The following is a 25,255-nucleotide window of genomic DNA, read 5'->3' as shown; positions in this document are numbered from 1 at the left end:
GTGTAGAAGTTTTGAATCCCCTACCTAATGCTATCATATAAAGCAAACAGAATAGAAATCGGACTTGAAATGATAAAGAAGAAACATTTTGAAATTCAGTCAACAAATAAAGAAGAGGCATTTTCTGTGATTTATGAATTTTGCATAAATTAGCATAAATAATTTTCTACTCAAAATTTCAAAATTCTGTGTACAAGTTTGGTGAACCTCATGAGGCTCTACCAGATGGAAGAAAAAAATATCAAAATCGGTCAACAAAGAAGAACAAGCATTCTATGTGAAATTTAAATAAGCATAAATTAGCATTAAAAAATTCCCAGTCAATATGTCAAAATTCGGTGTAGAAGTTTTGTGAACCTCATGAAGCTCTACCAGATGGAAGCAAAAAAATCAAAATCGGTCGAAAATAAAGAAGCATTTTTTGTGGATTTTTAAAAATGCGTATAAATTAGCATATTTAATGAATTTCAAAATTCTATGTAGAAGTTTAGAATGCCCCACCTAGTGCTATCATATAAAGCAAACAGAATTGAAATCGGACTTGAAATGACAAAGAAGAAGCAATTTGAAATTGTGGACAGACGACGGACGCCACGGCATCAAAATTTGGATGAGATTTCAAAGATTATCAGGAATTCAGGATGGTTTAGCTTTACTTTGTAGTTCTGGGAGTGCTGTTTATGCTTCATTTTTCAGAGGCGAAACCGCAATCTGCAGCTGGCTTCTCATCATGATTTTTGTTGAGCAAGAAAGCAAGTTCAAATTGGGTGTGCCCTTTTTCGAAAGTTTTTTTTCTGAGTGTTGTTACGGTCGACTATTTATTTTACTTCGAACAATATCCGATCTTTTAGTAATTACATTGAGCTTCTTGACATAGCCTTAGAATTTCTACCATGGTGAGGATAATAGTAAGACAAAATAAAGTATACATGTATGTATACATAAGAAAATAATAAGACATCAATTTGTTTCTGCTACTGCAGGGCTTCTGGCTGGCGATGTCTCCTCATCATAACTCATGTTCCGTTTTTTTTAATCCCTCAATATTCATTGTGATAGTACTTAGGTTAATATTCACACATGGAAATGTATGTACATTGGTCATTATTAACACACGGGATGTAACTCCCTGTACTAAAACCGTGCAACTGTATTTGCCTGCAGATTTTCATCTCACCAGGAGTATGTAGTGACATCATTTAAACACGTTTACGATCGTGGTTCTGTTTATACTTCCCCAGAAACCCTGATTCTGGTCAAACGACTTTTAGAAACGAACCTTTCTGTAAGTTTAAGATCGGCGTTCTGAAACGTCGTTTAAATGAAAGTAAGCATGAATGCAACCGTGTTTTGGACTAATCATGTATATTCATATGTGATTCTGGCCTGAAAAATGGAAGCATAAACATGCCCATAGAAGGATTGTTTCCAGCAGCAATAAATCATTTCATGCTCCCAAGCACTGTTTCAGATTTCATATCTTGTAGGCACATTCATTTAAGGTGTACAATGTTGTCACAGATCAGGATGTACCCACTTGAGGCCTGAGATTTACAATCCTTGTAAAAACATGACATATTTTCTATATTTTCAGTATAGATTTATACGTTGGAATGACTGCACTATAATGATATATTGTTATATCTCTACTTCAAAGGGTGGCTTGTTCTCAAATAATGTAGCTTGCTAAGCTCTAGTAGCCATTAGCTTGAGAACCATGACATGTATATTTCTTATAGTGTTTTCTGAGGGCAAAAATATGTTGCAAAAGTAGAGACATTTCCTTCCCTTATGATCTGGAAATGACATCCCTATTCATGTCTCAGAAATTTCAATGTTTGGCCTCATTAAAAATTTTGTTAAAATGAAATACAAAGGCAAATAATATATATATACATCGAAAATCCTAAAAGCTTTACCCAAAAACCAAATAGTATCTGAATGTGATTTGAAATTTGAATCTAATGGCTTCCAAAGTTTTATCATTGTATAGTATGATTATAGTAAGATAAAGACTGTAGGTGAACTGCTACTTCAATTATTTATAATAGTACTATATAGGACTACATGTAAGTAGTGGGTTTTTTAATTGGCAGGGCCTCAAACATTCAAAGTGAGATTTCTCCATACCTCTAACGAGTCCCCCAATCTTCATGCATGAGTCATGTTATATTGTGCAAGGCATTTTGATGACATCATCTAGATCCTGTCATCAACAGGTTAGCAATCATGTCATAGAAAATCAGCATACCACCAAGGACGTTCCCCTCAGTCATACCCCTTTAACCCCCTTGCACCCCTCTTCAATCTTCCTCTGGTATTTCCTGTGGACATATTTCAGCCATATTCTGCTTTTACAGTGATCGCCCCCACAGAGCTCAGGTTCTATTCAATGTATCATAAATGCACATATTATGAGACAAGGTTTTTCACTTAAATGCATTTCTGTCTTTGTGGAATGGTTATGAAGGAACATCTTTAATGTGAAAAATCAAGTATTATTCGGTAAAAAAAAAAAAGAATACTTGATTTTTCACATTAAAGATGTTCCTTCATAACCATTCCACAAAGACAGAAATGCATTAATATTCCCCACCTGAAATACCGGAATCATTCCTATACTTTATTAACTAGAGGCTACAGCATGGTGGGTGTGGATACAGTGCTAAATATTGACATTGAACACTCTTCTGAAATAACTCTTGTTGGTGTTTCTGTTTATACAGCATTCTCATTTGTGGTAGTAGCTGAAGATTGAACACAACCAGAGCCGCTGACAAATTGTTAACTTTGCCAAGAATGGAAAAGAGTAGGATTCTGGTTTGTTAACAGGGAGGGGCAACATTTCATTTGAAAGTATCATAAAAAAGAGCTCGAGATAAATCCCATTATACGAACTGGATCATCATTTTTTTCATTGGTAAAAGAAAATTAATACCTAGAAGAGACCCCTTGATCATGTGAGGGAGGTACCACAATGATTATAAGGATGGATACGTTCCAAGCTGGATCATTGGTTAGCTTTAGTAGATTCCCAGGTCAGTATGAGTAATAAATGTCATCATATAGGACTAGCTAACCATCATGCCCTTTCCAGGGGCAGAACCAGCTTTCGCCAATAAGGGGGGCTCTGAATTTTTTTCAGCCACATTTTCCCTGATCGGCCGCTCGAAGTTGATTTTCGTTTGTTTCTTTGAAGGGGTAGTCCTAATAGTCACTTTTAAGATTTATTCTTATAAATCAACATAAATATATAATAATCTCATAAGCCTTCCTGAATAATGCGAGCGCGAAGCGCGAGCTATTTCTTATTTATGTCATGTATTTTGTCCTAAAATTCAAACATTCTGGGCAATGTTTGTGATCCTAAATGAGTTGTGTATCCAACTAAATAATTACTGCGAATGCGTAGCGCGAGCAGAAATTATTAACAAAGGTTTAGATCTTTTTGCAGTTAGCCATGAAAATTTTGGCATTTCTACCTGGAGAATGGAAATTCTGAGCACTTTTTGTAATCGAAAAAAGGATAAGTATATAACTAAATAATTGATGCGAGCGAGCGCAAGTGCAAGAGGAAAAATTTGAGATTTACACCTAAAAATGGGACACTCTATGAAAGATTTTTTTATTATATTTCAAGTCTTTTCCTCATCTTATTTTATTAACTTGTCTTCCTCCTCTTACAACTGTATGTTTCCCCTTCTTTTTTCCCCCTCTATTTTCCTTTTTTTTTTGCTCCGCCATAGGGGGGGGGGGGGGCGAGCCCCTCCCCCTGGATCTGCCTATGCTTTCCTCAATAGTGCCTAAACCAGCAGCAAAATCTTACCTAACTTTGGGGGGGGGAGGGGGAGGAGGCACCTGAGGGGTATAATCAAGGTACATACATACGGATAAGTCGTTTTTCTGTTTCAGTCATGAAAAAGGAAAAACAAAATTCAACTCTGTGGTTCTGTTTTCAATAACGCGAAAAGCAATTCTTAACACTCTTTCTGCTCTGTCATTTTGTTTTCACACTGCAAACATCAAAATTGACATCGACTCTCTGATTTGGTTTTCGTTCATCAATATCAAAGAGCGCCATCTACACCAACAAAATGTTCACAAAAATTTGATTTATGTATTAAAAAGGCAATTTTTGGCTTGCTAGCTCACAGCAATTTAAAATTAATTTTGCCCTTTACGCCATGTCTTGCCCCTAAAACTTTTAGACTCATTACGCCACTGACCCTCCCCACCATGAATACCGAATTACATCCATGGCTTGCATCCAATCTTAACAGTCTTACACAGAAAAGGGTACCCATAATATTTGTTACATTGGAGAGTGTGAGCTTCAGCAAACAATACAAGCAAATATGTAGGCCCATTTCTAAATAATCAAATTTACAAAACAATGTACATGATGCTTTAGGAAAACAGTACAAGAGTACACCTATTATCAGCACTATCAAATACAATTTGCAATTCAATATGGTATTTTAAAAAGATTTTTGTGAGTATCATATTGAGTGTTTAACAAATACATAAATTTGAGAAAGAGAAAGGGGGATGGGAGATGTGGGTGAGAGAGTCTCTGTATTTCAAATATTACAAGATATTAGGACTGCTAATTTGATGGGCAAGTGCCCAGGTGCACTATGTGAGAATGCTAATGAGTAAAATATCTGTAAAATATGTCAATAACACTTCTCACTACCAGACAAACATACATGCAGATGGAACGATCACTTTTTTTCTCCTGCCAGGATTACATGAAGCTTTTAATTGCAGACCCACCCATTAGAACAAATGTTTATTTTCAAACTGTTTTCATTTTAATATAATTACACAGTGAATTTAGGGGACTTTCACCATTCAGGGAGATGTAAATATGTCTTCAATATCAGACATTACAAATAACTTGCAATTATAAGAATAGATTTCCTTGATCTTTAATTTCCTCCCCGAAATGAGAAGTAATTTACATTTATGTAAAAAGTACTTTAAAATGAATCTACATGCTAATACCTTTCTACCTCGTTCTGTAAACAAACCATAAACCTGTCTACAAAATGAAGAGACCTTTAAACCCAGGAAATAAATGCACACATTACCAGTACCCATTAAGTGGAATTAGAATGACTTACATTTCTGTTTCTTATGAGATCAAAGATCACAGAAGTTTTAATGAGGCCACTAGGCGGTGCTGCACCATCCCGAGTTTGCTCAATCTCGAGATTTTAGCCCGATCGGCCCTCTTCGCGATTTATCTCGAGATTTAAGAAACCCCGTCTCCACCATCGCAAGAAGAGCAATTCCTGCTCGAGCGAGGCATCGATGCATTATGGTCTGACGCCATGAATAAATAATCCCGAGTGCGTCTGCACCTATGAATTAGCGCGATTTTGCTATTAATCCCAAGTTTACTTGGGATTGCAATCTCGAGATTAATCCTACGAACTAGCACGATAATTGCGTCTCCATTGCAAATAATCTCGAGATTGTTCAGATCGGGATAATTTGCCGGATCAGAAATAGCGCACTAATTTGAAAACTCGGGATGGTGCAGATGGCCCTACTGAGCCAAAAATCACCAACCAATATATCTATTGAAAACCGAATTAACTCTATAAAATTGAAGGCTTAAGATTTACAAGAGGAGGGGGTTATCATATGCTTTTCACACTGCACATATTTCCCTTAACCCTGGGAAATTGGTGAGGCTAAGGGGGGGGGGGGGGGGCTTAGCCCCACCAGTTAAGGATAGTCCGGGTTAAGGATAGTATGGGGTTAAGTAAATGCAGTGTGAAAAGCATAATAGGGTAGATCATTGATGGTGGGGATGGGAGTCAGTGTATGAAATATACTAACACACAATTGTGAAATTTTGATGATGATCTGAGAGATTTTTTCTATATTTTCCACTGACCTAATACAATTTTGATTAAAATGAAAGAATGAATATGATCATTATACAGTAAACTGTAATGCTTTTATTACTGATAGTGATACCCTGAATAGAAAATTCTAATAGTAAATGAATAGATAGATCCATCTATGCCACTTGCATGGTTTGAAATCTGAACATGTCGGTCAGTTTGAACTCTTTCAACCCTAACCCTAATCCTATGCCATCAAAACTAAAAGTTGTCTCTACTTACATCTCACCTTGTTCAAGAACGTATGCTTCAAAGAAACAAGGCCAGAGGCATACAAACTCAAACCAGTCCTACATTATATTTCCATGAACTTGAAGCTTTAACAAAAGGTAATTTGAGGTGCACTTTCTTAGAGACCCAAGCAGAAAACAAGGGCAGGGCCAGGATAGGTTTTTAGGAGTTCTTCTGGTATTATAGCAAGTGTAAATGATGTATTAATAGGCCAAGAAATGTGTGTCCCTCGAATACCGTCTTCACGCTGGCCACAAACACCGCTACAGTACCAGGACTGTCCCGAGACTGTAGCGGTATGTGTTGCCTTCAGTGTGAATTCTCGGACCAGCAATAAACTACCCAAGGATAACATCACCTCCCTATAACTCCACAACAAACTATCGCTAGGCAAGCCATAATAGCAGCGGACAGTCCAGCGACTGTCACGGTGTTCCTTCAGTGTGTAGGCACATCACTACAACACCGGGATAAACTACTAATGATATCTTTACTATAATGTAGGGGCGTTGTGGTCTAGTGGTTATGACTCTCATCTTTCAATTTGAAGGATGTGGGTTTGATTCCCTGCCCTCAATTATTTCCGGTGTATCAGAGTCGGGTCACTCAAGGGTCACGAGCCTGCGTGTGTTTTGTTACGGAGGTCAAAAAATTACTTGCTGCAGTGTGAATGGATACATGAAATTTATGCCGGGACTGTGCCAGGATAACTTTTCTACTATGAATACATTTATAGCGGGTTTACAGCGGTGTCGCTGTCTCGCGACAGCACCGGGATAAATTTGAAAACCAGTGTGAAGACGGTAAAAGGCTATTGCATGAAATAAAGTGAAATACATGTACACATGAACTGTAAAGTCATGGGCCCAAAATTTACAAAGGTGGTTATGAATCTGTATGTAGAATTTTTACTTTTGTTATGCATGATTCAGAAAGAAAGTGTCCAGAAAAGAATTGAGTGCACTCATCACAGTAAACTAAGAATAATTTACATGAATTGTGTAGTAACAAGCTTCCTGTGGCAATATAGTGTGCATTCATTACTGGACACTTTCTAAATAAGCTGAATCATAATCAAGAATGAAATCTGCATAAAACAATGGTTTGAAATCACAGACTTAAAACCAACTTGGTGAATTCGGGCCATAGAGATGTTCCACTGTGAATCTGGGACAGGTCGAGAAAGATTACAGGTAGTTTTATTTGAGGGAAAATAAACACTACCGATGGTAGGATCTATTCAAGTTGTCCGCAATCCACTATATAGGCTGTACAGAATGGTGAAATAGAGTGATAATACACACAGGCTATACATGAATAGTAGGCCTAATGTAATTTTTCACGATTCTTTGGTTACAATAATATATCTTGCAACTGAAGATATATACAATATTGCCATTTATTCTAAAATTTTGATTTGTAACATACTATGAGGATTGTGGGTTCTGCTATTGATAATTGTTAAACATCTATTTTATCTTCCCTCCCTCTATCATATTGTCACAAGGGTGTGGAGCCCCTGGACACAAACAGATATCTACATGTAGCATTGTTACACCAAGTCCTCTATCTAACAATACATTTACTATTGTCATGGTAACAGAGCCCCTCCCATGTCTGATGAAGGTCTATGATATTAGAAGACTTCCTGTCCGTAACTAACAGGGCCAGTCTTCAAATATGAGAAAGTACTTGAAAGAGACATTTCAACAGACACAATACTTAGGTACACCTGTACTTGTATACACCATTGAAAATACACAGTATTGTATTAACTTCCTAATACCCCTTTCATAAACCCAATTATGCGGCTAATAGCAGCATAATTTGGTCGTAAAATCGGAGGAGGACCAGAGTTATCCGCATTATTTTGATGCTGCAATTATCCGCATAATAGCGGCATCGGGACCAGATTTTGACTTTATGAACGCATTTCCAAATAATGCGGATAATTGCCATGGTGCGGTCACAAGGTCACCCTTTTCCAACACAACCGCATCGGAGGGGGCGTGTGCAGTTGTCATGACGATTATCCGCCTTTTTCAGGACGGGCGCTCGTAAAAATAGTGCGGATTATTTTCGGAGTTTGTGAACGCAATTTTTATTGAATTATCCGCATTACTCTTAGGCGGCTAATTGGAGGATGGGTTTATGAAAGGGGTATAAAACTGCCAAGTACTGAGCGACTCCCAACATGAGAATCATTCCTGTCCTGTCTCCCACACGCAGCTGCATAGCTGTAGTAGCCTGGCAGCTAGTGCAGGCCTACATGTATATTCTGTATCGAGTCTTGAAGTTGAAAGTAAAAACAATTTTTATTGATTGGCTAAAAATTATGAATAATTCTATGAGATGGGGTCCCGGGGGGGGGGCACTCAGTATATAATGCATAGTGGGTATGTGCCGCAGAGGGGACCCCCATTTTTACACTCAAATTTCCGATCCAAGGCATAGCATTTTTGTCTTATTGAGAAAAAGAACAAAGAAAGCCGTTCCAAGGCATAGCATTTTCTTCTAATCAAGAAAAAAGGAAGAAAGAAATCCGCTCCAAAGCGTCGCATATTTTTTGTTACGCCGTTCCGGTCGCATTGAAGCTGCAATTTTGGTGAAAAGCGGCCGAGAGCGCTGTCCGACCATCGCCTCTGCGCGAGCGCACTCGGCGGCCGTGCCTCCGGGCTAGCTGCATCATGCACGCATGCCCGTTCCATAGGGATGCATACAAACTCACACGCTGGCGATCCGTTCCAAGGACCCCCGTTTTTACAAACATTTGTCGTTCCGAAGCCCGTTCCGAGGACCCTCCTTTTTACAATAAGCCCGCTCCAAGGCCCCCGTTTTTTGTCTCGCCCGCGGCACACCCCTACCACTTTTTTGGTCGAGTGCCCCCCCCCCCCCCCCCCGGGGATGGGGTCCATGAGCTGATGAGGAAGACCTCACTTACAGTGCAGGGCCAGGCCAAGCCTCGACTCTACCCCTTTACAAACCCCATTACTCGAATTAAGGGTCTGAATGCACAGCTTATAATGACTTGTGTACTGAGGCCAGCAAGTTTTAAAGTGCCAGTCTTGTGTGAAAAGTGAAAACCCACTTAATCAAAGCAAGGAGCTTCCTTGATCAAAGTTTCCATCAGGATCTGTGCCTGAAGGCTAGTACCAAATTGGCCACGCATTCAACCCAGCTCTAGAGGTTGTCTCGGCCCTAGCTTTGCCCATCTTTTTTTTTTTACTTTAAACAGGCGCAGACCTACATGTAAATGCGGTACCAAATGTGACACCACCTAGTGCTAAACGGTGACCTTGTTACATGTAGAGTGCAACTATGATATAATATTGAAAGTTTGAAATTTAGGTCTGGCCGAGCCCGCCACTGTAAGCACACAAAATACATGAAGGGAGGCCGAGAACCGCAATTGGGTCCAAAGTATTCTACTGATAGTTGGTCTGAATAGCAACAGTCATAAGGGAGATCTTAACGCTGAAAAGTTGAGTTAAATTTGGTGTCCATTAACATTTCTAAATAAAGAGTAGAATAATCGCTAGAGGGTATTCATTTGTCTCGCAATCTACTATGGTCAACAAGGAAATTCGTGATCACTCTCGCAAAAAGTGTTCACTGGCTTTCTAGGAAATTCGTGATCACTCTCGCAAAAAGTGTTCACTAGCTTACAAGTTCACGAGCTTTCGAGTGCCGCTGCAACTCTTTATCAACTGACGAAAATTATCTGGTAACGTACTCTATTTATACTAATCTCCAGGACCGTACGCACGAACGCGAGAACAATAGGTGGGCATTGATCCGTTAAGTCGGATGCGGTGCGGCCGGTAATCCGTATATGCAAATAAGCCGGGGGTATATGCAAATACGCCGTGGGTCGGCAATATGCAAATTAGACAAAATTGGCGGGCTCGCTAGTTTCCCGTGGGCGGGGGCTGACTAGCTGAGCGGTCCCTCGTTCGGGGCCGGGAACGATCGGGTCGGCGTGCACTGCCAGGTAAGGGGGTATTGTGCTGTCGGATGGTTCGCATCCAGAAGTCGGGGATGTCGATCCCGCTGTCTCTGTTGAAGTTGTTAGGACAAAGACGTATACTAATAGCCTCCTTAATCCTGCGTGTATACCAATGTCTCTCTTTGGCAATGCAATGTACACCCTCCCAGATTGAGGGACCGCTCAGCTAGTCAGCCCCCGCCCACGGGAAACTAGCGAGCCCGCCAATTTTGTATAATTTGCATATTGCCGACCCACGGCGTATTTGCATATACCCCCGGCTTATTTGCATATACGGATTACCGGCCGCACCGCATCCGACGCAACGGATCAATGCCCACCTATTGTTCTCGCGTTCGTGCGTACGGTCCTGGAGATTAGTATAAATAGAGTACGTTACCAGATAATTTTCGTCACTTGATAAAGAGTTGCAGCGGCACTCGAAAGCTCGTGAACTTGTAAGCTAGTGAACACTTTTTGCGAGAGTGATCACGAATTTCCTAGAAAGCCAGTGAACACTTTTTGCGAGAGTGATCACGAATTTCCTTGTTGACCATAGTAGATTGCAAGACAAATGAATACCCTCTAGCGATTATTTCAATCCGCAATAATGAACCTATTTAGTATTAAAGAGTAGAATGTTTGTTTGAAACTTCACAGCCTTAATTGACTCTTTTTTTCTGAAAAGGAGTTCTGGGTCCCATCTTTCGAAGAGTTACGCATGATCCAATCAACCTCAGTATATAGAAATCCATCAATGTCAATTTTTTTCTTCAGGAAATTTGCTCAATGTCCTTTGAAAACAAAGAAAAGCAAACTGAATTGTCAAGAAAACAGTGACTGTATGAATATACATCATATTCAGAAAATATTTTGAACAAACATGCATTTTAGATGTTGACGTTGCTGGCTTTCCATTGTTGAGAGTGATTGGATCAATCGCAACTCTTTGTAAGACAGGTCCCTGGTTATGGCCCTGCTTGTCAAATTCAAACCAGCACCCCCTGTTAAAAAATTGTTTCGAGGGCCCTGCTGGTTCAAAGAAATGCAATAAAATTTTATTAAGATGATTTATCCACTTGTATTGTGAGGATTTTATAAAGGCCTTACCATGATTCATACACTACACATGGCAGGTTTTTTTTTCAAATGATCTTAATATTGATGAAAGGTGTATGAGTGTAAATATTTGACAACTTAGCTCAAAGTGTATAGTATTGCTGATAAAAGAGTAAGAGGGGGAGATCTCCATGCATTTTCTGCAAGATATTTTACTGAACCTTCAATTGTATGACTAAATAAATAAACCTGAATATACACATTATTAACAAGCACATTACGATCATGATCACCCTTATGACACGAAGAAGTATAAAGGTCAAGCATCAAAAGGTACATGTAAGCATTAGGAAACACTCTAGGCGGTGCTGCACCAGCCCGAGTTGGCTCAATCTCAATATTTTAGCCCGATCAGCCCTCTTCGCGATTAATCTTTAGATTCAAGAAACCCCGTCTCCACTATCGCAAGAAGAGCGATTCCTGCTCGAGTGAGGCATCAAAGCATTATGGCCTGAATGGCCAAGTGCGTCTGCACCTGAGAATTAGCAGGATAATTCACAAAATAGCGCGCTATTTTGTAAATAATCCCAAGTTGACTTGGGATTGCAAGCTCGAGATTAATCCAGCGAACTAGCGAGATAATTGCATCTCCATTACAAATTATCTCGAGATTGTTCAGATTGGGATAATTTGTCGGATCAGAAATAGCGCGCTAATTTGTAAACTCAGGCTGAAAAACAGAGGGCCCTTCTGACTCACACAATCAAATCGCTAAACCACCTCATCGATGATCAAATATGATCACAAAAACACATTTACTTACACACACGTCATATTTTTAGTTTTGAGGGGCTTAAAAAATGAATGGAAATCACGTTATTTCCCAATTGTGATCACATATTGTCAAAATTTTTCTAATGTTGACGTTGTTGATGTTATAAGAAGCCTATGATTCAGATCTGAAGATGACTTTCAAAATGGTCCGATGATACTGATATTTATTTGAATTTCATCTTTTGTCTGCAAGAAAAGAGTCAATTTGCTAAAGATGAACCCAAACAAGCTGATTTATTAAATAACACAAATATGAATCACAAAAAGCATTCCTTATATGACTGACAAGTATACTTAAACAACTGCCACACTGTTTGGCAAATTCACATCGCCATGCTGATGACACATCAATCATACACATTTACCTCACATGCAATATGTCAAGCAGGAAAAGAGGGATTTTGTGGCCAGTCAGTACTAACATTTCAAATCTCTTCATCTGTATTTTGGCAAGTATTTCCAATTGAAGTACACCAAAATATTGTGAAGAAAATGGTATCTCCCAATGAACCATATAGAAATAGACCCTACTATTAACTGATTCTGGCATTGGAAGAAGAAGCATACAGAATACACAACTATTTTGTAAAATATCTATCCAATAAACAATTTCAAGGATTTGAGCATAATAATTTTTGATGGTCATAAACATGTACATTTGAAGACTAAAGGCTTAAAGTTGAATTAAGAAGGGGGTGAGTTTCCATAAATATGGGTTCCACACACAATATATAGTATATATCAGTTGTTCAAACAGATAGCATGTCACAAAAATCCTCTGCCTTCTCGATATTTTGCTTTGAAAGTCTATGAAATTAGCCACCTGTCAGAGCCCGAGAGACGAGTGTACAGAAAAATCACTCTGAGTGTGACGTCACCGGGGGGGGGGGGGGGGGGGGGGAATTTAGTATAAGAGGTGTCCGGGTGTAATACAGAAATGCTATGCACAGAGAGAAAGATGATTTCACCAATTTTTTTCAAAGCAACTCAAATCAAACAAATAGGAACCATATGTACAAATCTTTACTTTCCCTGTATAAAAAACAGTATGAATAACTATCATGAACTCTTAAATCATGATGTAAGATTGCAAACAGTGAGTTATTGAATGATATTTTCACTATTTCTCATTTATTTTATCACGATGTTCCATCAAGTGAGTAGCTGGAAAGTAATTCCGGCGGCTAGCTCAGCTCTGCGCGCGCTGCACGCCTATACAATATACACAACACCCAGGCATTGAGTGTACTATACTGTATTGGTCTGGTACCGGTACGTCGACGCCCGCAGTTCATGACCATGCAGCGATCCCCTGGTGTCTTTTTCTTCTTTCCTTTTGTCTTTGACTCCATTTTTATATCCTCTGGATCATTTCCATTGGTAGCTCATTCCACAGAACAATCTTGAATCAAACGTACTATTCTTCTCGGCCTTCCGAGTTGTTTTCTATATTTAATTACGCTAGAGGTCATCGTCACACATACAAACGCAATTCGCAAGTGAGTTGAAGACAGCAAGAAAGGTATGCGATGCGGTACGGTAGCTCGACAGCTAGCTGAGCCGGAGCAGGCGGCCGGTCGGCACAAAGCACAATTCCGCAACCAACTGTGTTTTTTGCAAGAGCCACGTCACACGTGGATAAATATGTCATAATAACACGTCTGCTACGTTATCGACTGGTGAGAAGATCTCGATCGAATTTCATATTATTCGCCTTGAAATTATTCCTTTAGTGTCTATGGTATCATTCTGAGGGAATTTACATATTTGGAAAAATAGTACGGCCATAAATATACTTTTAATCATTTCCTCTTTGCAAGTTCTCCGGCTCGCAGATACAACTTCAAATGCAGTTTATTCCATTATGACTTGTTTCGCCACGGACAGTCCTGATCGAAAACAAGGCATTAAATTCGTCTAAAATCGCTACAAAGAAGAACACTTTTAACAATGTAGGGATATATTATTGACTATATGTCTTTGAATAATTATTCCTTCCTTTCAGCATCGTTCACATAAAATCAATAGCGATAAAATGAAGTTTTGACAGAAAAGTAAATATGAAGGCGTACGTGCATAGTACACAAAACGGCACTGCCTTGTTTACTACACCGGGACCGAATACCCCCCGGTGACTTCACAGTCAAAGATCACCCGTCTCGGTAGGCATTGCAGGAGCGAACTCAGGGAAAATGGGTAGGGATAAATCGTTCAAAATCACTATTTTGAAAAAAGAAAATGGGGGGTCGAATCACCTCTTAGTGTTTGGGGGGTTGTAAGGTTGCTATAAATGTGAATATCTCAATATTTGGAATCGTCTTCTTAATTAGGTGATCTGTCAATCGACAGATCAACTATTAATTTCGTACGAATTTTTCTTTTTTATTTATTTTTTATTTATTTTTATTCTTCCGCCCTTTTCTTGTTGCCATAAAATCTCCAAATCTACATCTTCAATTTTCTTCAAAGTATCATCAGTTATGGGGACCTACCATGTCATCTGGATGAAACAAGTTCAAGGTCAAAAGGTCATCATGCCGTCATCTAGACGCCATTTTGTAAAATCACATAATCAATCATATCTTCATTATCAATTATCAAAAATTTATCATATTTACATCACATTATCTTCAGGTTAAGGGTCAACTGTCCATGTCATCAAAGGTCATGTAAAGGTCACGACGTGCGCGTATGCGCGCGTCAAAATTTTAAAATGCTCAAAATCACTTTTTGACCAAAATAGAGTATGAATCAGGCCATTTTAAGCATTTCAAAAATTTGCGCGCGCACACGGTTACGCGCGCGTTCTCGCGCGTAACGGCATTATGCAACATAGGATCGCCATTTTTTTTTATATCAATGCACCGATAATATAATTCTGAACAATTTGATACCTTGATCAACCTTCTACGACAAGTAATAACGGAATTAGCCTCCATCAAAGTTTACAGCACGTGCGCGCGCGCGCACTCACCATAGACAATATATGTGCAAAAACATGCCTATACAAAATTCATTATAGCTCTTCAGGAAGTCCGTTGACCCCCAATTTTTTTTTCATATTCGAATAGAGTATGAATGGGAGATATTTCATGTCACATTTGACCCGAAATTTTATCATGACGTCATCAAAATGGCGTCGGAACACAAAATTCCCATTTTGCTACTTATGACGTCATCATAATTATGCATATTTGACTCTAACTCCATAAATATTGGCCAATTTTTGCTCAGTTTTCAATATGTTGTAGCTGAGGACATACTCTTTCTAATTTGATGGCTATATTTACATTTAAAGGAACTGATCATCCTGAAAAATGGCAAGTTATAGAGACATGTCATTTTCGCTCATTTTGTGTGCAATCTCTATGGGAAATGACTTTTTCTCAAAACTGGATTTTACATTCCTCTATTTCGCGAGCCATATCTCCATTTCTTTTTGTCTGTTTTCTCTGAGCTTGGAGTATGTTGTAGCTGAGATTGTAAGCTATCGTTAAGGTGGTCTCTATTTTCCGATCAGATGCCGGGATCATGCCCGTATTTCACTCGCAAAATTGGATTTGAGATCCTCCTAATTTGCTTATGTGTAAAGTCTATGGGAAACAGTGTAGCTCAATTGGTAAGGCATCAGACTTGCGTCCTCAGGGTCCAGGGTTCGAGCCCAGGGGTGAACATGAGAATTTTTTTTTCCTTTTTTTTTCTTTTCAACATTTCACAAATGGTCCTTTATGACCATTACAATGTATATAAAATAAAACATTGGACAATAAAAGAGATTAAAATCCCTTTTAATGTTGAATATGTACATGACCTACACTTTTTCGCACAACTTTCTCATTTCCCTCTTTTTCAAGAGTATTCAACACATTCTTTTCGTAAGAGAAGTTCAGTTTTCATCATGATGATTATATTGATCTCAATAAACATGCTGATTGTCTTCCTGATCATGAAATCAGAGACAGATCACCTAATTCGTCCTCATGACGAATTAAAATTCTAGTTCAACTTTAATATTCAAATACACACCTTTCATCTGCATACCTTGGCATCCTATGCATGAACAGAACACATAGAATCTTGAGCATTGAAAGACACAGATTATCCAGAAAGAAGTTATAAACTAGATTTTAATTCGTCATGTGGACGAATTAGGTGGTCTGTCCTTATTCTCGCCATCATGATCACTATTACCATGTTAGTGCAGATCAATATGATCTTCATGATGACAACGGAATGTTCATTATGGATGGAATACTTGTGAAAGACGGGAGATGATAAAGCACTGTGAAAAGGGTCTCTTTGATATATCAAAATACATGTGATATAAAAAAAAGTAATTATAATCTGTTAAATCTTGCTAAATTTTAACTTTCATACCTTTTAATTATCATAAAGGATCATGTGCGAGGTGGTAAAAAGAAAAAAAAAAGGGAAAAAAAATCATCTTGTTCACCCCAGGACTCGAACCTGCGCCCCCGAGAACTCAAGTCAAGTGCGTTATCCATTCAGCTACGATTTCCCCCATAGAGATTACACGTAAGAAAATTTGAGAATTACAAATCCAATTTTGCAAGCGAAAAATGGGCATGATCTCGGCATCTGATCGAAAAATGAAGGCAACACTTCCGAAAGCTAAGAATCTCAGCTACAACATACTAAAAGCTCAGGGAAAACTGACAAGAGAAAATGGAGATATGGCTCACGAAATAGAGGAATGTAGAATCTAGTTTGGAGAAAAAGTCATGTCCCATAGAGATTACACGCAAAATGAGGAAAAATTACATGCCTCTTTTCATCGCTGTTTTACGCCATGATGCGTTTCTCAAAATGAAAATTCATGTTTCCTCAGGAGAAAGAGTACATTCTAAACTAAAACATATCGAAATCTGGGCGAAAAACGATCAACATTTACGGAGTTATATTCAAATGTGCATAAATTTGATGACGTCATTTTCGAAAAAAGATGAAATTTTCAGTTTAGGCGCAATTTTGATGACGTCGTGATCAAATTGAGGGACAATGATAACATGAAATCAAATCTACAACTCATACTCTATCGATATATGAAAAAAAAAATTGGGGTCAACGGACTTTTTAAAGAGCTACAGTGAATTTTCAATAGGCATGTTTTTGCCCGTATATGGCCTGTAGTGAGAGCTTGCGCGCACACGTGCTGCAAACTTTAACGGGTGTTAATTTCGTTATTAATGGTTTTAGAAGGTTGATCAAGGTATCAAATTGCTCAGAATTATATTATCAATGCAATGGTATAAAAAAAACTGTGTTTCTGCGTTGCTTTAAGGAGTTACGCGCGGAAACGCGCGCGCATACGTGCGCGCGCGCAAAATTTTGAAATGCTTAAAATGACCTGAAACGTACCCAAAAATTTTTATAGGTCATTTAGAGACTTTTTTTGGCTTTGACGCGTGCGACATGACCTTTACATGACCTTTGATGACCTTGACAGATGACATTTGACGTAAAGTTTATTTGATGTGAATATAGTTGATTATTGATGATCCGTTATGTTAATATGATCAAATTGAGAATTTTATAAAATGGCGCGTAGATGACGTCATCATGACCAGATGACCTTGAAAAGCTTAGTATGCCGTCTCTATGATAAACTCTATATATGACATAAAAATCAGCCAAATTGATTCAGCCAATTCGGAGAAAAGTTGGCGACAAACATAGGTGCTAAAAATAAATAAATAAAGAAAATTCTGACGAAATTAAGAGGTGATCTGTCATAGACAGACCACCTAATGAGAAATCAGACTAAGACACTATGCGACGCGATTGCACTAAGATCTGATTGCAACAAAATCACAGAGTGTGCGCCAACCTGCAACATGCTGCAACTGCAAACCGCTTTGTTGCAGAAGAATCGCAGACCAAATCGGACATTTTTTACATATCAAATCTTTCGGTCAATTTTTCTATGATTTTGCTAATTTCAGTATTTTCAGCCAATCATATTTGTCCTTGACGTTGATGTCATGGCCAATTTGATGTGCTGCAGCGCAGACACCATACGCGCGAAAGAGAGGCGCAATGAGATGTGGCGCGCTGCAGAGCTGTTGCATTTTGTTGCAATATGTGCGCTGGCCTGAGATTCACTTGGCAACTTAGTGCAATGGCATTGCATAATGTGCACTGGGTTTTAATCTAACTGGGATAGAAAACCTACTGCATTCTTACCTTTGCATCACCATCCTCATCTAGTAGAACATTCTCAAGTTTCAGATCTCGATGCACTATATTATTCTGTTTAATACAAAGAGAATAAAATGAATTAAATGATTTTAAAAATTCATAAATCTAATTATCACGATTAATTTCCTTATCATAAAAGGTAAACAAAGCTTCATTTTGTATTCACCCTACATTTAAACTTGAGTAATTAAGAGTTGTCATTGATTTTGTTACCATAAAGCTGACTTGCCTTGACTTGAGTGCTGGCATTGCTGCCTGGCATATTGACAGGATTGATGTAACTACATCATAAAGATCCTCAAGTTTACCAGTAAGAAAAATAAAAAATGTTAGAAATTCTAAGAAAGGTCTGTAAGAAAGAACAAAAGAACTCATTCTCAAATTCAGAAATTGTATGCAAGACTCTGCGTTCTGAATAGATCATAAATTTATAAGTCAATTAAGTGAAATTATAAGCAATAAAGCAATGCCCTGCACAAGAGATTGATCATAAACATTATCATGGGATGTTTCGGGGGGGGGGGGAACCCTCTTATCTGGTCTAGTTGGTTTATCTTGTAGTACATGTATCATAGGTGAACTTTCAAACATAAGAATATACAAACATACTACATGATCCTGACTATATATGACAAAGCTTGCAGCCTCACGAGGAAAGCTTACAAAAATCATATATTTTCATGACTGTGGATGAAAGAACATTTTTTCATGATTGAAACCTCTTTGAGGTCAACATGTATGTATGTGCACCTCTATGAAACTTGGAAGGGTCAATCTAATATAATAAAGACATACATGTATCTAGGCAACTGCCTTCATTTAATATGTCATTCTGATTTTTGTTTGTATAAATATTTTAACTGAAATTGTGAGTGCTTTGGGCCATGTGGGAAAAGCGCGTTATAAATATTGAGTATTATTATTATTATTATTATTACCGTTTTCAGTAACTCATGATTGTTTGGTCTGCCCCAGGCCCGCACTAAAATAGTCCAAACCACAAAAGTTCAGTAACTACATAGCAGAGCCGCGATAATTTTACGATCACCCAATCAAATACTTGGGCAGATAAGAGATGGCACTCATCTGGTGCTACTAAAATAGCACCGGTCTGTTTTAGCATGCGCCGTTCATAAACTAAAAAATTTAGGACTTGGCCCAGAGCTGGTCTGCACCAGCAAGATACTGAAAGCGTTATTTATTAACCAATTGCTTAAAGGACAAGTCCACCCAATAAAAAGTTTATTTGAATAAAAGGAGAAAAATTCAACAAGGATAAAAATCCAACAAGCACAACATTGAAAATTTCATCAAAATTAGACGTAAATTAAGAAAGTTAATAGTCTCGCCTAATTTTGCAAAACAGTTATATGCACATCCTGATCGGTATGCAAATGAGCAGACTGATGATGTCACCCACTCACAGACTCACTATGTCTTTTGTATTTTATTGTATGAAATATGAAGAATCCAAATTTTATCCTCGTTGTTGTCATGTGAAACAAATTTTATTCCTCCCTGAACATGTGGAAAGACCATTATTTTAACAGCTTATGTCAAGTTGGTCAAGTTGGTCCTTGTTGTCAAATATGTAAAAATTTAAATATTGTATATTTCAAACAATAAAAAACAAAAGAAATAGTGAGTGAGGGACATCATTGACTCTCTCATTTGCATATCACTGAGTTGTGCATATACATGTAACTGTTTTGTGAAAAATAAGCGTACTTAAAAAATGTCATAACTTTCTTATTTTACATCCAATTTTGATGAAATTTTCAGCGTTATGCTTGTTTGATTTTTCTCTATCATTTCCAATCAACAATTTTCTTTGGTGGACTTGACCTTTAATAGAACCAGGTAGTTCTTGAAGAATGGAATTATAGCATATGGTCGTGTTAACTGGTACATTGTGTAGAAATCAAGGTCAAGTCTAAACCAGAAAAATTTTGATTTTAATCAATATAGAAAAATCAAACAAGCACAACAATGAAAATTTCATCACTCTCAGATGTAGAATAAGAAAGTTAGGACTACGCCATTTCTAAATTTTGCTTATTTTTCACAAAACTGTACAGCTATATCATATGCACAACTCCGTGACATGCAAATGAGAGAGTTGATGACGTCCCTTACTCACCATTTTGTTTTTTTATTGTTTGAATTATACAATATTTCAATTTTAACAGTTTTGAAATTAAGGACCAACTTGACTGAACTATAAAATGTTAATGAGAATATTAGAATATTCTATATCATAAAATACCAAACAAAAATAATAAGTGACATCATAAGTCCCTCACTTGCAGACTGACCAGGATGCATTAAACTGTTTTGTGAAATTGAGCGCAACTTAAAAATATCATAACTTTCTAATTTTACATCTGATTTTGATAAAATTTTCATTGTTATGCTTGTTGGATTTTTTTATTTTTAATTAAAATCAACTTTTTGTTGGGGGTAAACTTGTCCTTTAAGTCAACCATGTAGGCCTACATGTACATGTAATCAAATACAACCTATACTCCCACAGTGTACATGTACTTGATTTCATGTCCCAATCCAGTTTTCAAAAATAGGGAAAACAAACAAAAAAACTTCACAAAAGAGAGAAAATTATGAGAATCCAAGTAAAGTCCAATAATAGAAAACTGTGCATTATAAGTGAAAAATCTACCCATGAAACCTGTTTGCACTGTTTTTCATGTCATGTTTGCCAAGCTTAATCAGCATTTAAACTTACAGTTTTGTAAGATTTTCACTATATAGTAAACTGCTCTATAGAGTTTTGTACATGTCACCTAAGTGCACAGAACATGATGTTGAGAATACAGAACAATATATTGGCATTTTAGGAAACTTGTCTATCCCTACTCTCTAAAACTGCATACATGTACATAATGAATTCAGAATCATGAACACGTACATGTATACCCGCTGAAAATGCATAGGGGACTTGGCCCTTTCAGACAACACAATGTATGAATCATGATGAAAACTATAAATCTTTGAGGTTACTAGGCCAATGGGCTATTTTGTGGTCTCACAGAAGGTAAGAGTCATCAAGACAAATTAAAGAACTCCTTGGTGCTTTGTTTGGTTCCAATTCAGTCCTATTTAATAACACTTCTTTGTCTTAGAGTTTTTATTTGGCTTGTTTGAAATGTTTGCAGATACTTACTATGATCGCCCTCAGATCTTCAACCAAACCTCTATTTAGTAACACATATCTGTAGATGAGTCAATTTTGGGCTTGTATGTTGATACTTTGTCCATCATCCTCTAGTTCAGTCTCTTGTAACTTATGGGTAAAATCATGAAAATATGTCACATGTGACCTAGTGACTCCATGTCACCTTTCTTTCAAACGATAAAAATATGAATTCTATATTGTTTTCTCTCTATGTATATGACTGTGGGCTACAAATACCAGGAATAAATTCAAGATTCATTGCTTCTAATGCGTAGTGTTCTTTGTACTACTATATGAAGTCTGAATGGAAATAGTACACTTCACATAGTTCAAAAATCACGATTCATTGTAACTCTTCTATGCTTAAGATATCTCTCTACTGAAGAAAGTCGAAGATTAGAACTCATGCCTAAAGGGAGAATGCAATAAAAGTATACCTGAAATCTGATAACATTCATAACAAAAAGCAGAATCAGAGAAAATGATATGATGGTCAGCTCGGAATTCAATTTGATATTTAAAAAAGAATTCTTGAAATATTTGGAGTGAATAGTGCCAATTTTTTGTGATATTTCTTAAAAAGTAAGAGTAAAATGATAAAGAATGAGTTTCAAATAGCCTAGCTCAAGTCTAAGAATAGGATCATGGATACTGGTCAGATCAGGGCCAAGGTTTACTACCAAGACTGCTGCATGTAGTATTTGAATGATGAATTATGACAGATTCCATGGACAGGAATCATGAAATCACTAATATTTTTTCTCCATTTCTTCATAAAACTGTTTCAATTTTCAAATAACTGTGTCATCATTGAGAGGAGCTGGATCAAGTTTTCTATCAAACACATCTTATCATAATCTTATCATCTACACTGTTGGTCATAAAGGTGGAATATTTTTTTTCACCAAATTTTCACAGCGTAATTATTACAACATGATTTGAATATGGCATTTATGGTGCATGATAACCACTTTACTTTATTATTCTGCCTTTTACACACGTTTGACAGTGATATTTTACAAGTTTATGTCCTAAGCGATGGATGTCATGAGCATAGAACAATGACGACAATATACAGTAAATTAAAGGATCATGAGATATTTATTTTCAATCTCTCTCAGTTTTCCAGATGACTTCTTTTTTGTGATTTCATGGACGAATTTGCATCAAACTTGAGTCATTGTTCTTACTCAGTCACTAGTATCGGGTATGTCCACCCCTGGCACGAACCAGCGCATGCAGACGTCGTTGCATGCTGTCCACTAGCTTGTTGATGACGTCAACAGGCATAGCGTCCCATTCTTCCCTCGGAGCATCTGCCAACTCCTGCAGATTTTGAGGAATGACCTCTCTGTCGTTGATGGCTCGGCCTAGGGCATCCCATGCATGCTCTATGGGGTTCATATCCGGCGAACAAGCTGGCCATGGCAACTGTACGACGCCCTCTGCCTCCAGGAATTCCCTTACTGCAGCGGCCCTGTGCGGTCTAGCGTTGTCATCCTGCAGTCGGAAATTGTGCCCATACACTCGTCTTGCATATGGAAGACAGTGGAACTCCATAATATCCCTGTAGGCGGCGGCGTTGACGTTTCCGTCCAGAACCAGCAGTGGCGTTTTCCCTCCATAATGGATGCCAGCCCATAAGCCCCATATCATCACTGAGCCGCCTCCGCCTTGAGTCGTCTCGTGGATACATTCATCGCGAAAGTTTTCCCCGGCTACTCGACGAACTCGTTGTCTCCCATCCTTTCGGTCAAGGATGAACCGGCTCTTGTCCGTGAAGACCACATGTTGCCAATGTCCTGGATGAAGCCTTCTGTGCTCCCTAGCCCAAAGAAGACGAGCTACTCTGTGGCGAACAGACAGGCGTGGACATTTGGTCAACCGTCGTGCTCGGTAACCATGTTGGAGCAATCTGCGATTAACGGTTGACCGGGAAACGTTGATCCCATGATATCTCCTCCACAAGCGACGAAGACGGCTCGTGGGCAATTTCCGGTTTCTGCGGCTGAAATTCAACAGTTGGCGATCATCTCTTCTTGTGGTCAATTTGGGACGTCCTGGAGATTTCCGTGGCCGCACATTCCCCGCCTCATGTTGACGTTTCAGGATCTTAGAGACTGCACTCTGTGATATCCCTAGGACTTCTGCGATATCAGTCTGCTTGTAGCCCTCCTGTCGCAGTGCTACCCTCTCGCGTGTTGCTGTTGCCGTTGGACCAGGCATAGTCCAGGGAACGTCTCTACCGATTTTTATTTCAAACGGTACAAGGAACTCGAAAAAATGCAACCTTCTTATACACAGTGCTAAATCAGGGAAAGGGACAGAATATCATATGCATAGGCTTTTATAGTCTACAACAAAATAATTTATGACGTAATCCAAATTTATCATGTTATAATGTCACCTGTGTAATGGGGAAACATTATGTAATCACTCAATTACCATTTTGTCTACGCGTAGCCTTTCAAATACCAACAAAACTGTCGATTTTTATTCAAAAATATTTTATTCCACCTTTATGACCAACAGTGTATATCAGTATAAGCCTGTGCAGCACTGTTCACTGCAAACAGAAAACACCAGCAATTTATCATATTTCTGTAATTTAAAGGATAGCAATCTCTTTTCATCAAAATATGACACTGTTCTCATTACGCTTTCTAAAACTAATTTACTAGAAACTGGTTCGGAAAAACCAGTTTGGAAGATCGCTTTGCTAGCGTTTGATCAAACGAAAGTGGTTTTCAAAATCACTTCACATAAAGTGATCTTGTTGCAATGGAAACGCTCTCAGTGGAGTGACACGTTTCGCATTTGACACCTGTCGTGTGGAGTAGCATGCTCAAAATGTGCGAAGATCGCTTCCTGAAGAACGGTTGTGTCCCCAATTATGATAAAACCAGTTTAACAAGGCAAAGCGATCTTGAAAACTTCATCGCGAGGTGGTTTCTGAACCGGTTTGGAAGATCGCTTCAACGGTTCTCATTACACGTTAAACTAGTTTCCAGTATTAGTTTTAGGAAGGTAGTGAGAACAATGTCTTAGTCATTTGAATAAAAAACAGAATATCTAAAACTATGTGTATTCCGTCCTTTGCAAAAAGAGATCACAAGAATGAAAGATGTAGGCCTGTTGATGTGTAAAACAAATTGCTGACAGTATAACATTATTGTTGACCATGAAAATACCACAAACAACACAACCTTTGTGCCATATCCATGTACAATTATTGCTTTGTATCCATATAATGTATGCATTGTACAGTTTATGTGATCTTGAACCTGTCATATGTTAGTTCCCCAACCTTTAGAGACAAAGGAGAGAATGGTTTTCCTCCAGGGACCACAAGTTTACTGGCAGCGGAAACCACTAGATTACATTGGACTTTTCATGGTCATCTTCAAATCTAGGCTTTGATCCAGGCAGAACAGCTATGGTTTTGATTCATTTGTACATGTATTGTAGGTCATCAGAATCTCTTCCAGAGAAGACACCCTATGGCAGCAATCTACCCTGGAATATGTCAAGATGAGCCTTTTCTCTCAATCATTCCCCTCCCCCTTTGTAATTTTGTTTGTCAATATATCAACACTGATTAGGAGGTCAGCTTGATGATGACATCATAACATTTCTATGACTAATACCAGGTGTCCCACAGCACAGGGAATACCATATAACTGAAGAAAATCATGATTTTAATAGCGTCATGGCATGCTTCAATTAATCAGTTTTAAAAAGCAAAACCATTTTACCTTGTTGCCTCATTTTTCAGGAAAGCAATGATGGCTTATCAAAGTTAACAAACCTCACATT

At 38.1% G+C, this 25,255-nt stretch overlaps 1 protein-coding gene across 1 annotated transcript in view; it reads right to left on the bottom strand.

Annotated features, from left to right (window-relative positions):
- The window catches only part of LOC129256730 (NUAK family SNF1-like kinase 1), a 51,156-nt gene extending 27,491 nt beyond the window's left edge, over window positions 1–23,665 (bottom strand). Inside the window, exons 1-2 of the mRNA XM_064096076.1 lie at window positions 22,670–23,665; window positions 18,232–18,297 (exon numbers count right to left, since the gene is read on the bottom strand). Coding sequence (XP_063952146.1) covers window positions 18,232–18,297; window positions 22,670–23,665 — 1,062 coding nt within the window. The remainder of the gene's footprint in view (window positions 1–18,231; window positions 18,298–22,669) is intronic.
- Between the last annotated feature and the right edge of the window lie 1,590 nt (window positions 23,666–25,255).

The sequence above is a fragment of the Lytechinus pictus genome, chromosome 3 (assembly GCF_037042905.1).
Source record: "Lytechinus pictus isolate F3 Inbred chromosome 3, Lp3.0, whole genome shotgun sequence".
Taxonomy (NCBI): Eukaryota; Metazoa; Echinodermata; class Echinoidea; order Temnopleuroida; family Toxopneustidae; genus Lytechinus; species Lytechinus pictus.
The sequence above is the reverse complement of the archived record's forward strand: the minus strand, read 5'-3'. Positions and strand labels throughout refer to the sequence as shown.